The 13,747-nt window shown below is 50.0% G+C and overlaps 1 protein-coding gene across 1 annotated transcript in view; it reads left to right on the top strand.

The window, feature by feature from the left end:
* Positions 1-2,650: 2,650 nt before the first annotated feature.
* Positions 2,651-13,747, top strand: part of ZNF513 (zinc finger protein 513) — a 29,994-nt gene continuing 18,897 nt past the window's right edge. The window contains exon 1 of the mRNA XM_040347979.1: positions 2,651-2,796. Coding sequence (XP_040203913.1) covers positions 2,757-2,796 — 40 coding nt within the window. The 5' untranslated portion in view covers positions 2,651-2,756. The remainder of the gene's footprint in view (positions 2,797-13,747) is intronic.

The following is a 13,747-nucleotide window of genomic DNA, read 5'->3' as shown; positions in this document are numbered from 1 at the left end:
AGCTGGACCTCCCAGCCATCCCATGCGGTGGCTTCTATGAACTTATCTGCCCCCTTTTCCAGGGTGGCATTGCCGCCCCTCCCATCCTTCCATCCCCTTGGAGAAATATTATCTCTGTGCTTTCACCTAGAAGGAATGGGAGTACTTTCTACATGATAGGTGCAGCTACAGACATTGGGCCAGATTCAAGAAGCAATTGCGCCTGTGTAACCATAGGTTACACAGCGCAATTGCTTACTTGCTCCGGCGTAGCGATTGCTCCTGATTCAGGAACATCGCTACGCCGACTGCAGCCTAAAATCTGCGTGGCATAAGGCTCTTATGCCTCGCAGATTTTAGGCTGCATTCTTGCGTTGGCCGCTAGGGGGCGCTCCCATTGTGCTCAGTGTATAGTATGCAAATTGCAAACTAACACCGATTCACAACGTTGTGCGAGCCCTGCGTACGCAAATTACGTAGTTTGCGTACGTCGGGTTTCGCGTAAGGTTACACATCCTAATAGCAGGCGCAGCCAATGCTAAAGGATACCCACGTTCCTGCGTCGCGATATTTAAAATCTACGTCGTTTGCGTAAGTGAATCGTGAATGGCGCTGGACGCCATTCACGTTCACTTTGAAGCAAATGACGTCCTTGCGACGTCATTTGCCGCAATGCACGTCGGGAAAGTTTCCCGACGGAGCATGCGCTCGGCGCAGGAGCGCGCCTAATTTAAATGATTTCCGCCCCCGGCGGGATAATTTACATTGCGTTCGCTTACGCCGGGCAATTTTGCCGGCACGCCCTCGCAATTTACGGAGCTACTGCTCCGTAATTCGAGGGCAGCACAAAATATTTGCGGGGGCGCAGGGCAAAATCGGTGCCCTGTGCCTCCGCAAATAAAGCGCAAGTGTACCTGAATCTGGGCCAATGTCCAGATATTGGATTTTTCAGATGGCGATTCCCTACACCAGGGATATTCAATAAGCGGACTTCTAGCTGTTGCAGAACTACAAGTCCCATGAGGCATAGCAAGACTCTGACAGCCACAAGCATGACACCCAGAGGCATGATGGGACTTGTAGTTTTGCAACAGCTGGAGGACCGCTAGTTGCATATCTCTGATCTACACCATAAGAACAATCATAGCGGCTGATCGTCCTTACTAGAGGCTGCCATCGGTGAGTCGGAGAATGGATCCCCGGCCCCGAATGTTTACCATAGAGATTTCCGAGTGACCAGATGGTCGCCGGAGTCTCCATGATCGTTCTTGCTGGAGGCTGCCATCGGTGAGTCGGAGAACGGATCCCCGGCCCCGAATGTTTACCATAGAGATTTCCGAGTGACCAGATGGTCGCCGGAGTCTCCATGATCGTCCTTACTGGAGGCTGCCATCGGTGAGTCGGAGAACGGATCCCCGGCCCCGAATGTTTACCATAGAGATTTCTGAGTGACCAGATGGTCGCCGGAGTCTCCATGATCGTTCTTACTGGAGGCTGCCATCGGTTAGTCGGAGAACGGATCCCCAGCCCTGAATGTTTACCATAGAGATTTCCGGTGGACCAGATGGTCGCCGGAGTCTCCATGATCGTTCGGAGGACGGGCGCCCAGCCTCTGTATTCAAACAAATGGCGCCAAAAATCGTTTTTGGGGGATTTCAGGCTTTCCAGTCTCGTGGTGAAATGTGAGGTCTTATTGTGACCCCCCTCCCCCCCCCATATCTCACTGTAAAGAGGACCTGTCATGCCCTATTCCTATTACAAGGGATGTTTACATTCCTGTAATAGGAATAAAAGTGATCAAAATTATTAATATTATTATTTTTTAAGTGTCAAACTAAAAAAATAAAAGTTAAATTAACTAAAATGTAATTAAAGGGCCCCTGTCCCCGCACACAGAAGCAAACGCATACGTAAGTCCCGCCCCCATAGGAAAACAGTGTTCAAACCACACATGTAAGGTATCGCCGCAAACGTTGGAGCGAGAGCAATAATTCTATCCCTAGACCTACTCTGTAACTCAAAACATGTAACCTGTAAAAAAAAAATATGTAAAGGGTTAACTATGTGGATTTTTTAAGTTTGGCGCCATTCCACGAGCGTGTGCAATTTTAAAACGTGACATGTTAGGTATCTATTTATTTGGCGTAATATTATCTTTCACATTATGCAAAAAAAAAAATTGGGCTAACTACTTTATTTGTATTTATTTTTTTAAAGCACAAAAAAAAAAAAAAACGCTTTGAAAAAAAATGCTGCGCAAATACCATTCAAGTTAAAAAAAAGTTGCAAAGACGGCCATTGTAATCTCTAGGGTCTCTGCTAAAAAAAAAACATAATGTTTGGGGGTTCTGTGTAATTTTCTAGCCAAAAAATACATGTAGGAGAGAAGTGTCAGCATTGATCTGGGTAGCAAGGGGTTAAATCCGCCGCTAGGGGGCGGGGGCGGTCGCAGTTTTACACACGCTGACGTGGCCACACCTTTACAATGCGGGGGCGGGGCCAGAACTAATAAAGGTCGGTGGAGAGAGCTGGATCCCCCTCTCCGGGTGGATTGGAGGGGGCGGGGACAACGGGATCTTTTGTGACGGAGAAACGTCGGATTGGTCGTTTTAAGTGTAGGCGGGGGGAACCTGAGGTCATGTGACTCGTAGGAGGGTGCTGGTCGGAGTGAGGGGGCGTATCCGTCTTAGAACTACACCTCCCAGGAGGCAGCGCGCCACCGGAAGTACACCGGCGATCTCAGCTGTACGGACCGGAAGTGCCGGAGAGAAGATAGAATGCCGAGGAGGAAACAGTCCCACCCCCAGCCTGTGAAATGTGAGGCATCAGAAACCTCGTACCTCCCTCATATTACCATCCCCCAACATACTGCACCCCAGGACTGACCCTCCCCCACCTGTCTTCAGCCTGAGACTCCTTATATTACCATCCCCCAATACCCCCTCATATTACCCCACCCCCATTACACCCTCAGAAACTACCCCCCTCATTTTACCATCCCCCATTACACCTGCTACTACCTCTCCCCCAATACTCCCCCCCTCCCCCTACACCCTCCAACTGTCCTGAGACACCTCCCCCCACCATATATCCGTCCTTCATTCTATCCCTCCCACCATATATCCGTCCTTCATTCTATCCCCCCCACCATATATCCGTCCTTCATTCTATCCCCCCACCATATATCCGTCCTTCATTCTATCCCCCCCACCATATATCCGTCCTTCATCCTATCCCCCCACCATATATCCGTCCTTCATTCTATCCCCCCACCATATATCCGTCCTTCATTCTATCCCCCCCACCACATATCCGTCCTTCTCTCTATCCCCCCACCACATATCCGTCCTTCATCCTATCCCCCCACCATATATCCGTCCTTCATTCTATCCCCCCCACCATATATCCGTCCTTCATTCTATCCCCCCACCATATATCCGTCCTTCATTCTATCCCCCCACCATATATCCGTCCTTCTCTCTATCCCCCCACCACATATCCGTCCTTCATCCTATCCCCCCACCACATATCCGTCCTTCATCCTATCCCCCCACCATATATCCGTCCTTCATTCTATCCCCCCCACCATATATCCGTCCTTCATTCTATCCCCCCACCATATATCCGTCCTTCTCTCTATCCCCCCACCATATATCCGTCCTTCATTCTATCCCTCCCACCATATATCCGTCCTTCATTCTATCTCCCCCCACCATATATCCGTCCTTCTCTCTATCCCCCCACCATATATCCGTCCTTCATTCTATCCCCCCCACCATATATCCGTCCTTCATTCTATCCCCCCACCATATATCCGTCCTTCTCTCTATCCCCCCACCATATATCCGTCCTTCATTCTATCCCTCCCACCATATATCCGTCCTTCATTCTATCTCCCCCCACCATATATCCGTCCTTCTCTCTATCCCCCCACCATATATCCGTCCTTCATTCTATCCCCCCACCATATATCCATCCTTCATTCTATCCCCCCCACCATATATCCGTCCTTCATTCTATCCCCCCACCATATATCCGTCCTTCATTCTATCCCCCCCACCATATATCCGTCCTTCATTCTATCCCCCCACCATATATCCGTCCTTCATTCTATCCCCCCACCATATATCCGTCCTTCATTCTATCCCCCCACCACATATCCGTCCTTCATTCTATCCCCCCCACCATATATCCGTCCTTCATTCTATCCCCCCACCATATATCCGTCCTTCATTCTATCCCCCCACCATATATCTGTCCTTCATTCTATCCCCCCACCATATATCCATCCTTCATTCTATCCCCCCACCATATATCCGTCCTTCATTCTATCCCCCCCACCACATATCCGTCCTTCATTCTATCCCCCCACCATATATCCGTCCTTCATTCTATCCCCCCCCACACCATATATCCGTCCTTCATTCTATCCCCCCACCATATATCCGTCCTTCATTCTATCCCCCCACCATATATCCGTCCTTCATTCTATCCCCCCACCATATATCCGTCCTTCATTCTATCCCCCCACCATATATCCGTCCTTCATTCTATCCCCCCACCATATATCCGTCCTTCATTCTATCCCCCCACCATATATCCGTCCTTCATTCTATCCCCCCACCACATATCCGTCCTTCATTCTATCCCCCCACCATATATCCGTCCTTCATTCTATCCCCCCCACCATATATCCATCCTTCATTCTATCCCCCCCACCATATATCCGTCCTTCATTCTATCCCCCCCCCCACACCATATATCCGTCCTTCATTCTATCCCCCCACCATATATCCGTCCTTCATTCTATCCCCCCACCACATATCCGTCCTTCATTCTATCCCCCCACCATATATCCGTCCTTCATTCTATCCCCCCACCATATATCCGTCCTTCATTCTATCCCCCCCCACCATATATCCGTCCTTCATTCTATCCCCCCCACCATATATCCATCCTTCATTCTATCCCCCCCACCATATATCCGTCCTTCATTCTATCCCCCCCCCCCCACACCATATATCCGTCCTTCATTCTATCCCCCCACCACATATCCGTCCTTCTGTCTTTCCCCCCACCACATATCTGTCCTTCTGTCTCCCCCCCCCCCCACCACATATCCGTCCTTCTGTCTTTCCTCTCACCACATATCTGTCCTTCTGTCTTCCCCCCCCCCCACCACATATCCGTCCTTCATTCTATCCCCCCACCACATATCCGTCCTTCTGTCTTTCCCCTCACCACATATCTGTCCTTCTGTCTTTCCCCCTCACCACATATCTGTCCTTCTGTCTCCCCCCCCCCCACCACATATCCGTCCTTCTGTCTTTCCCCCCCACCACATATCTGTCCTTCTGTCTTTCCCCCCCACCACATATCCGTCCTTCTGTCTTTCCCCTCGCCACATATCTGTCCTTCTGTCTTTCCCCCCACCACATATCTGTCCTTCTGTCTTTCCCCCCACCATATATCCGTCCTTCATTCTATCCCCCCACCATATATCCGTCCTTCATTCTATCCCCCCACCATATATCCGTCCTTCATTCTATCCCCCCACCATATATCCGTCCTTCTCTCTATCCCCCCACCATATATCTGTCCTTCATTCTATCCCCCCACCATATATCCGTCCTTCATTCTATCCCCCCACCATATATCCGTCCTTCATTCTATCCCCCCACCATATATCCGTCCTTCTCTCTATCCCCCCACCATATATCTGTCCTTCTCTCTATCCCCCCACCATATATCCGTCCTTCATTCTATCCCCCCACCATATATCCGTCCTTCTCTCTATCCCCCCACCATATATCCGTCCTTCATTCTATCCCCCCACCACATATCCGTCCTTCTCTCTATCCCCCCACCATATATCTGTCCTTCATTCTATCCCCCCACCATATATCTGTCCTTCATTCTATCCCCCCACCATATATCTGTCCTTCATTGTATCCCCCCACCATATATCCTTCCTTCATTCTATCCCCCCACCATATATCCGTCCTTCATTCTATCCCCCCACCATATATCCGTCCTTCATTCTATCCCCCCCACCACATATCCATCCTTCATTCTATCCCCCCACCATATATCCGTCCTTCATTCTATCCCCCCACCATATATCTGTCCTTCTCTCTATCCCCCCACCATATATCCGTCCTTCATTCTATCCCCCCACCATATATCCGTCCTTCATTCTATCCCCCCACCATATATCCGTCCTTCATTCTATCCCCCCACCATATATCCGTCCTTCATTCTATCCCCCCACCATATATCCGTCCTTCATTCTATCCCCCCACCATATATCCGTCCTTTATTCTATCCCCCCCACCACATATCCATCCTTCATTCTATCCCCCCACCATATATCCGTCCTTCATTCTATCCCTCCACCATATATCCGTCCTTCATTCTATCCCCCCACCACATATCCGTCCTTCATCCTATCCCCCCACCATATATCCGTCCTTCATTCTATCCCCCCACCATATATCCGTCCTTCATTCTATCCCCCCACCATATATCCGTCCTTCATTCTATCCCCCCCAAGACATATCTGTCCTTCTCTCTATCCCCCCACCATATATCCGTCCTTCATTCTATCCCCCCACCATATATCTGTCCTTCTCTCTATCCCCCCACCATATATCCGTCCTTCATTCTATCCCCCCACCACATATCCGTCCTTCTCTCTATCCCCCCACCATATATCCGTCCTTCATCCTATCCCCCCACCATATATCTGTCCTTCATTCTATCCCCCCACCATATATCCGTCCTTCATTCTATCCCCCCACCATATATCCGTCCTTCATTCTATCCCCCCACCATATATCCTTCCTTCATTCTATCCCCCCACCATATATCCGTCCTTCATTCTATCCCCCCACCATATATCCGTCCTTCTCTCTATCCCCCCACCATATATCCTTCCTTCATTCTACCCCCCACCATATATCCGTCCTTCATTCTATCCCCCCACCATATATCCGTCCTTCATCCTATCCCCCCACCATATATCTGTCCTTCATTCTATCCCCCCACCATATATCCGTCCTTCTCTCTATCCCCCCACCATATATCCTTCCTTCATTCTATCCCCCCACCATATATCCATCCTTCATTCTATCCCCCCACCATATATCCGTCCTTCATTCTATCCCCCCACCATATATCTGTCCTTCATCCTATCCCCCCACCATATATCCGTCCTTCATTCTATCCCCCCACCACATATCTGTCCTTCATTCTATCCCCCCACCATATATCCGTCCTTCATTCTATCCCCCCACCATATATCCTTCCTTCATTCTATCCCCCACCATATATCCGTCCTTCATTCTATCCCCCCACCATATATCCTTCCTTCATTCTATCCCCCCACCATATATCCATCCTTCATCCTATCCCCCCCACCATATATCTGTTCTTCATTCTATCCCCCCACCATATATCCGTCCTTCATTCTATCCCCCCACCATATATCTGTTCTTCATTCTATCCCCCCACCATATATCCGTCCTTCTCTCTATCCCCCCACCATATATCTGTCCTTCATTCTATCCCCCCACCACATATCCGTCCTTCATTCTATCCCCCCACCATATATCCGTCCTTCATTCTATCCCCCCACCATATATCCGTCCTTCATTCTATCCCCCCACCACATATCCGTCCTTCATTCTATCCCCCCACCACATATCCGTCCTTCATTCTATCCCCCCACCATATATCCGTCCTTCATTCTATCCCCCCACCATATATCCGTCCTTCATTCTATCCCCCCACCATATATCCGTCCTTCATTCTATCCCCTCGCCACATATCTGTCCTTCTGTCTTTCCCCCACCACATATCTGTCCTTCTGTCTTTCCCCCTCACCACATATCTGTCCTTCTGTCTCCCCCCCACCATATATCCGTCCTTCATTCTATCCCCCCACCACATATCTGTCCTTCTGTCTTTCCCCTCGCCACATATCTGTCCTTCTGTCTTTCCCCCCACCACATATCTGTCCTTCTGTCTTTCCCCCTCACCACATATCCGTCCTTCTGTCTTTCTCCTCACCACATATCGGTCCTTCTGTCTTTCCCCCCCCACCACATATCTGTCCTTCTGTCTTTCCCCCCCACCACATATCCGTCCTTCTGTCTTTCCCCTCGCCACATATCTGTCCTTCTGTCTTTCCTCTCACCACATATCCGTCCTTCTGTCTTCCCCCCCCCCCCCACCACCACATATCTGTCCTTCTGTCTTTCCTCTCACCACATATCTGTCCTTCTGTCTTCCCCCCCCCCCCACCACATATCCGTCCTTCTGTCTTTCCCCCCCACCACATATCCGTCCTTCTGTCTTTCCCCTCGCCACATATCTGTCCTTCTGTCTTTCCCCCCCACCACATATCTGTCCTTCTGTCTACCCCCCACCACATATCTGTCCTTCTGTCTACCCCCCCCCCACCACATATCTGTCCTTCTGTCTACCCCCCCCCACCACATATCTGTCCTTCTGTCTTTCCCCCACCACATATCCGTCCTTCTGTCTTTCCCCTCGCCACATATCTGTCCTTCTGTCTTTCCCCCCGCCACATATCTGTCCTTCTGTCTTTCCCCCCCACCACATATCCGTCCTTCATTCTATCCCCCCCACCATCTATCCGTCCTTCATTCTATCCCCCCACCATATATCCGTCCTTCATTCTATCCCCCCACCACATATCCGTCCTTCATTCTATCCCCCCACCATATATCTGTCCTTCATTCTATCCCCCCACCATATATCCGTCCTTCATTCTATCCCCCCACCATATATCCGTCCTTCATTCTATCCCCCCACCATATATCCGTCCTTCTCTCTATCCCCCCACCATATATCTGTCCTTCATTCTATCCCCCCACCATATATCCGTCCTTCATTCTATCCCCCCACCATATATCCGTCCTTCTCTCTATCCCCCCACCATATATCCGTCCTTCATTCTATCCCCCCACCATATATCCGTCCTTCTCTCTATCCCCCCACCATATATCCGTCCTTCATTCTATCCCCCCACCATATATCCGTCCTTCTCTCTATCCCCCCACCATATATCTGTCCTTCATTCTATCCCCCCCACCATATATCCGTCCTTCATTCTATCCCCCCACCATATATCCGTCCTTCATTGTATCCCCCCACCATATATCCGTCCTTCATTCTATCCCCCCACCATATATCCGTCCTTCATTCTATCCCCCCACCATATATCCGTCCTTCATTCTATCCCCCCACCATATATCCGTCCTTCATTCTATCCCCCCCACCACATATCCATCCTTCATTCTATCCCCCCACCATATATCCGTCCTTCATTCTATCCCCCCACCATATATCTGTCCTTCTCTCTATCCCCCCACCATATATCCGTCCTTCATTCTATCCCCCCACCATATATCCGTCCTTCATTCTATCCCCCCACCATATATCCTTCCTTCATTCTATCCCCCCACCATATATCCGTCCTTCATTCTATCCCCCCACCATATATCCGTCCTTCATTCTATCCCCCCACCATATATCCGTCCTTCATTCTATCCCCCCCACCACATATCCATCCTTCATTCTATCCCCCCCACCATATATCCGTCCTTCATTCTATCCCCCCACCATATATCTGTCCTTCTCTCTATCCCCCCACCATATATCCGTCCTTCATTCTATCCCCCCACCATATATCCGTCCTTCATTCTATCCCCCCACCATATATCCTTCCTTCATTCTATCCCCCCACCATATATCCGTCCTTCATTCTATCCCCCCACCATATATCTGTCCTTCATTCTATCCCCCCACCATATATCCGTCCTTCATTCTATCCCCCCACCATATATCCGTCCTTCATTTTATCCCCCCACCATATATCCGTCCTTCATTCTATCCCCCCACCACATATCCGTCCTTCATTCTATCCCCCCACCATATATCCATCCTTCATTCTATCCCCCCACCATATATCCGTCCTTCATTCTATCCCTCCACCATATATCCGTCCTTCATTCTATCCCCCCACCACATATCCGTCCTTCATCCTATCCCCCCACCATATATCCGTCCTTCATTCTATCCCCCCACCATATATCCGTCCTTCATTCTATCCCCCCACCATATATCCGTCCTTCATTCTATCCCCCCCAAGACATATCTGTCCTTCTCTCTATCCCCCCACCATATATCCGTCCTTCATTCTATCCCCCCACCATATATCTGTCCTTCTCTCTATCCCCCCACCATATATCCGTCCTTCATTCTATCCCCCCACCACATATCCGTCCTTCTCTCTATCCCCCCACCATATATCCGTCCTTCATCCTATCCCCCCACCATATATCTGTCCTTCATTCTATCCCCCCACCATATATCCGTCCTTCATTCTATCCCCCCACCATATATCCGTCCTTCATTCTATCCCCCCACCATATATCCTTCCTTCATTCTATCCCCCCACCATATATCCGTCCTTCATTCTATCCCCCCACCATATATCCGTCCTTCTCTCTATCCCCCCACCATATATCCTTCCTTCATTCTATCCCCCCCACCATATATCTGTCCTTCTCTCTATCCCCCCACCATATATCCGTCCTTCATTCTATCCCCCCACCATATATCCGTCCTTCATTCTATCCCCCCACCATATATCCGTCCTTCATTCTATCCCCCCACCATATATCCGTCCTTCATTCTATCCCCCCACCATATATCCGTCCTTCATTCTATCCCCCCCACCACATATCCATCCTTCATTCTATCCCCCCACCATATATCCGTCCTTCATTCTATCCCCCCACCATATATCTGTCCTTCTCTCTATCCCCCCACCATATATCCGTCCTTCATTCTATCCCCCCACCATATATCCGTCCTTCATTCTATCCCCCCACCATATATCCTTCCTTCATTCTATCCCCCCACCATATATCCGTCCTTCATTCTATCCCCCCACCATATATCTGTCCTTCATTCTATCCCCCCACCATATATCCGTCCTTCATTCTATCCCCCCACCATATATCCGTCCTTCATCTATCCCCCCACCATATATCCGTCCTTCATTCTATCTCCCCACCACATATCCGTCCTTCATTCTATCCCCCCACCATATATCCGTCCTTCATTCTATCCCCCCACCATATATCCGTCCTTCATTCTATCCCTCCACCATATATCCGTCCTTCATTCTATCCCCCCACCACATATCCGTCCTTCATCCTATCCCCCCACCATATATCCGTCCTTCATTCTATCCCCCCACCATATATCCGTCCTTCATTCTATCCCCCCACCATATATCCGTCCTTCATTCTATCCCCCCCCAAGACATATCTGTCCTTCTCTCTATCCCCCCACCATATATCCGTCCTTCATTCTATCCCCCCACCATATATCTGTCCTTCTCTCTATCCCCCCACCATATATCCGTCCTTCATTCTATCCCCCCACCACATATCCGTCCTTCTCTCTATCCCCCCACCACATATCTGTCCTTCTGTCTTTCCCCTCACCACATATCTGTCCTTCTGTCTTTCCCCCCCACCACATATCTGTCCTTCTGTCTTTCCCCCCCACCACATATCTGTCCTTCTGTCTCTCCCCCCACCACATATCTGTCCTTCTGTCTCTCCCCCCACCACATATCTGTCCTTCTGTCTTTCCCCTCACCACATATCTGTCCTTCTGTCTCTCCCCCCACCACATATCTGTCCTTCTGTCTTTCCCCTCACCACATATCCGTCCTTCTGTCTATCCCCTCGCCACATATCTGTCCTTCTGTCTCCCCCCCCCCCCACATATCTGTCCTTCTGTCTCCCCCCCCCCCCCACATATCTGTCCTTCTGTCTTTCCCCTCACCACATATCTGTCCTTCTGTCTTTCCCCCCACCACATATCCGTCCTTCTGTCTTTCCCCTCACCACATATCTGTCCTTCTGTCTTTCCCCCACCACATATCTGTCCTTCTGTCTTTCCCCCCCACCACATATCTGTCCTTCTGTCTTTCCCCCCCCCCACATATCTGTCCTTCTGTCTTTCCCCACCACATATCTGTCCTTCTGTCTTTCCCCTCACCACATATCTGTCCTTCTGTCTTTCCTCTCACCACATATCTGTCCTTCTGTCTTTCCCCTCACCACATATCTGTCCTTCTGTCTATCCCCCCTCACCACATATCTGTCCTTCTGTCTTTTTTCTCACCACATATCTGTCCTTCTGTCTTTCCCCCCCACCACATATCTGTCCTTCTGTCTTTCCCCCCCCCACCATATATCCGTCCTTCTGTCTTTCCCCTCGCAACATATCTGTCCTTCTGTCTTTCCCCTCGCAACATATCTGTCCTTCTGTCTTTCCCCCCGCCACATATCCGTCCTTCTGTCTTTCCCCCCACCACATATCTGTCCTTCTGTCTACCCCCCCCCCACCACATATCTGTCCTTCTGTCTTTCCCCCCGCCACATATCCGTCCTTCTGTCTTTCCCCTCACCACATATTTGTCCTTCTGTCTTTCCCCTCCCACCACATATCTGTCCTTCTGTCTTTCCCCCCACCACATATCTGTCCTTCTTCTGTCTTTCCCCCTCACCACATATCTGTCCTTCTGTCTTTCCCCTCGCCACATATCCGTCCTTCTGTCTTCCCCCCCCCACCACCACATATCTGTCCTTCTGTCTTTCCCCTCACCACATATCTGTCCTTCTGTCTTTCCCCTCACCACATATCCGTCCTTCTGTCTTTCCCCCCCACCACATATCTGTCCTTCTGTCTTTCCCCCCCACCACATATCTGTCCTTCTGTCTTTCCCCTCGCCACATATCCGTCCTTCTGTCTTTCCCCCCACCACATATCTGTCCTTCTGTCTTTCCTCTCGCCACATATCTGTCCTTCTGTCTTTCCCCTCGCCACATATCTGTCCTTCTGTCTTTCCCCTCGCCACATATCTGTCCTTCTGTCTTTCCCCTCGCCACATATCCGTCCTTCTGTCTTTCCTCTCACCACATATCCGTCCTTCTGTCTTTCCCCTCACCACATATCTGTCCTTCTGTCTTTCCCCCCCCCCCACACATATCTGTCCTTCTGTCTTTCCCCTCACCACATATCTGTCCTTCTTCTGTCTTTCCCCCTCACCACATATCTGTCCTTCTGTCTTTCCCCTCGCCACATATCTGTCCTTCTGTCTTTCCCCTCGCCACATATCCGTCCTTCTGTCTTTCCTCTCACCACATATCCGTCCTTCTGTCTTTCCCCTCACCACATATCTGTCCTTCTGTCTATCCCCCCTCACCACATATCTGTCCTTCTGTCTTTCCCCTCACCACATATCTGTCCTTCTTCTGTCTTTCCCCCTCACCACATATCTGTCCTTCTGTCTTTCCCCTCGCCACATATCCGTCCTTCTGTCTTCCCCCCCACCACCACATATCTGTCCTTCTGTCTTTCCCCTCACCACATATCTGTCCTTCTGTCTTTCCCCCCCCCCCCACCATATATCCGTCCTTCTGTCTTTCCCCTCTCCACATATCTGTCCTTCTGTCTTTCCTCTCACCACATATCTGTCCTTCTGTCTTTCCCCTCACCACATATCTGTCCTTCTGTCTTTCCCCTCGCCACATATCCGTCCTTCTGTCTATCCCCCCCACCACATATCCCTCCTTCTGTCTTTCCCCTCGCCACATATCTGTCCTTCTGTCTTTCCCCTCACCACATATCTGTCCTTCTGTCTTTCCCCTCGCCACAT

The sequence above is a fragment of the Rana temporaria genome, chromosome 4, assembly GCF_905171775.1.
Source record: "Rana temporaria chromosome 4, aRanTem1.1, whole genome shotgun sequence".
Taxonomy (NCBI): domain Eukaryota; kingdom Metazoa; phylum Chordata; class Amphibia; order Anura; family Ranidae; genus Rana; species Rana temporaria.
This window is presented reverse-complemented; position numbering and strand designations above follow the sequence as displayed.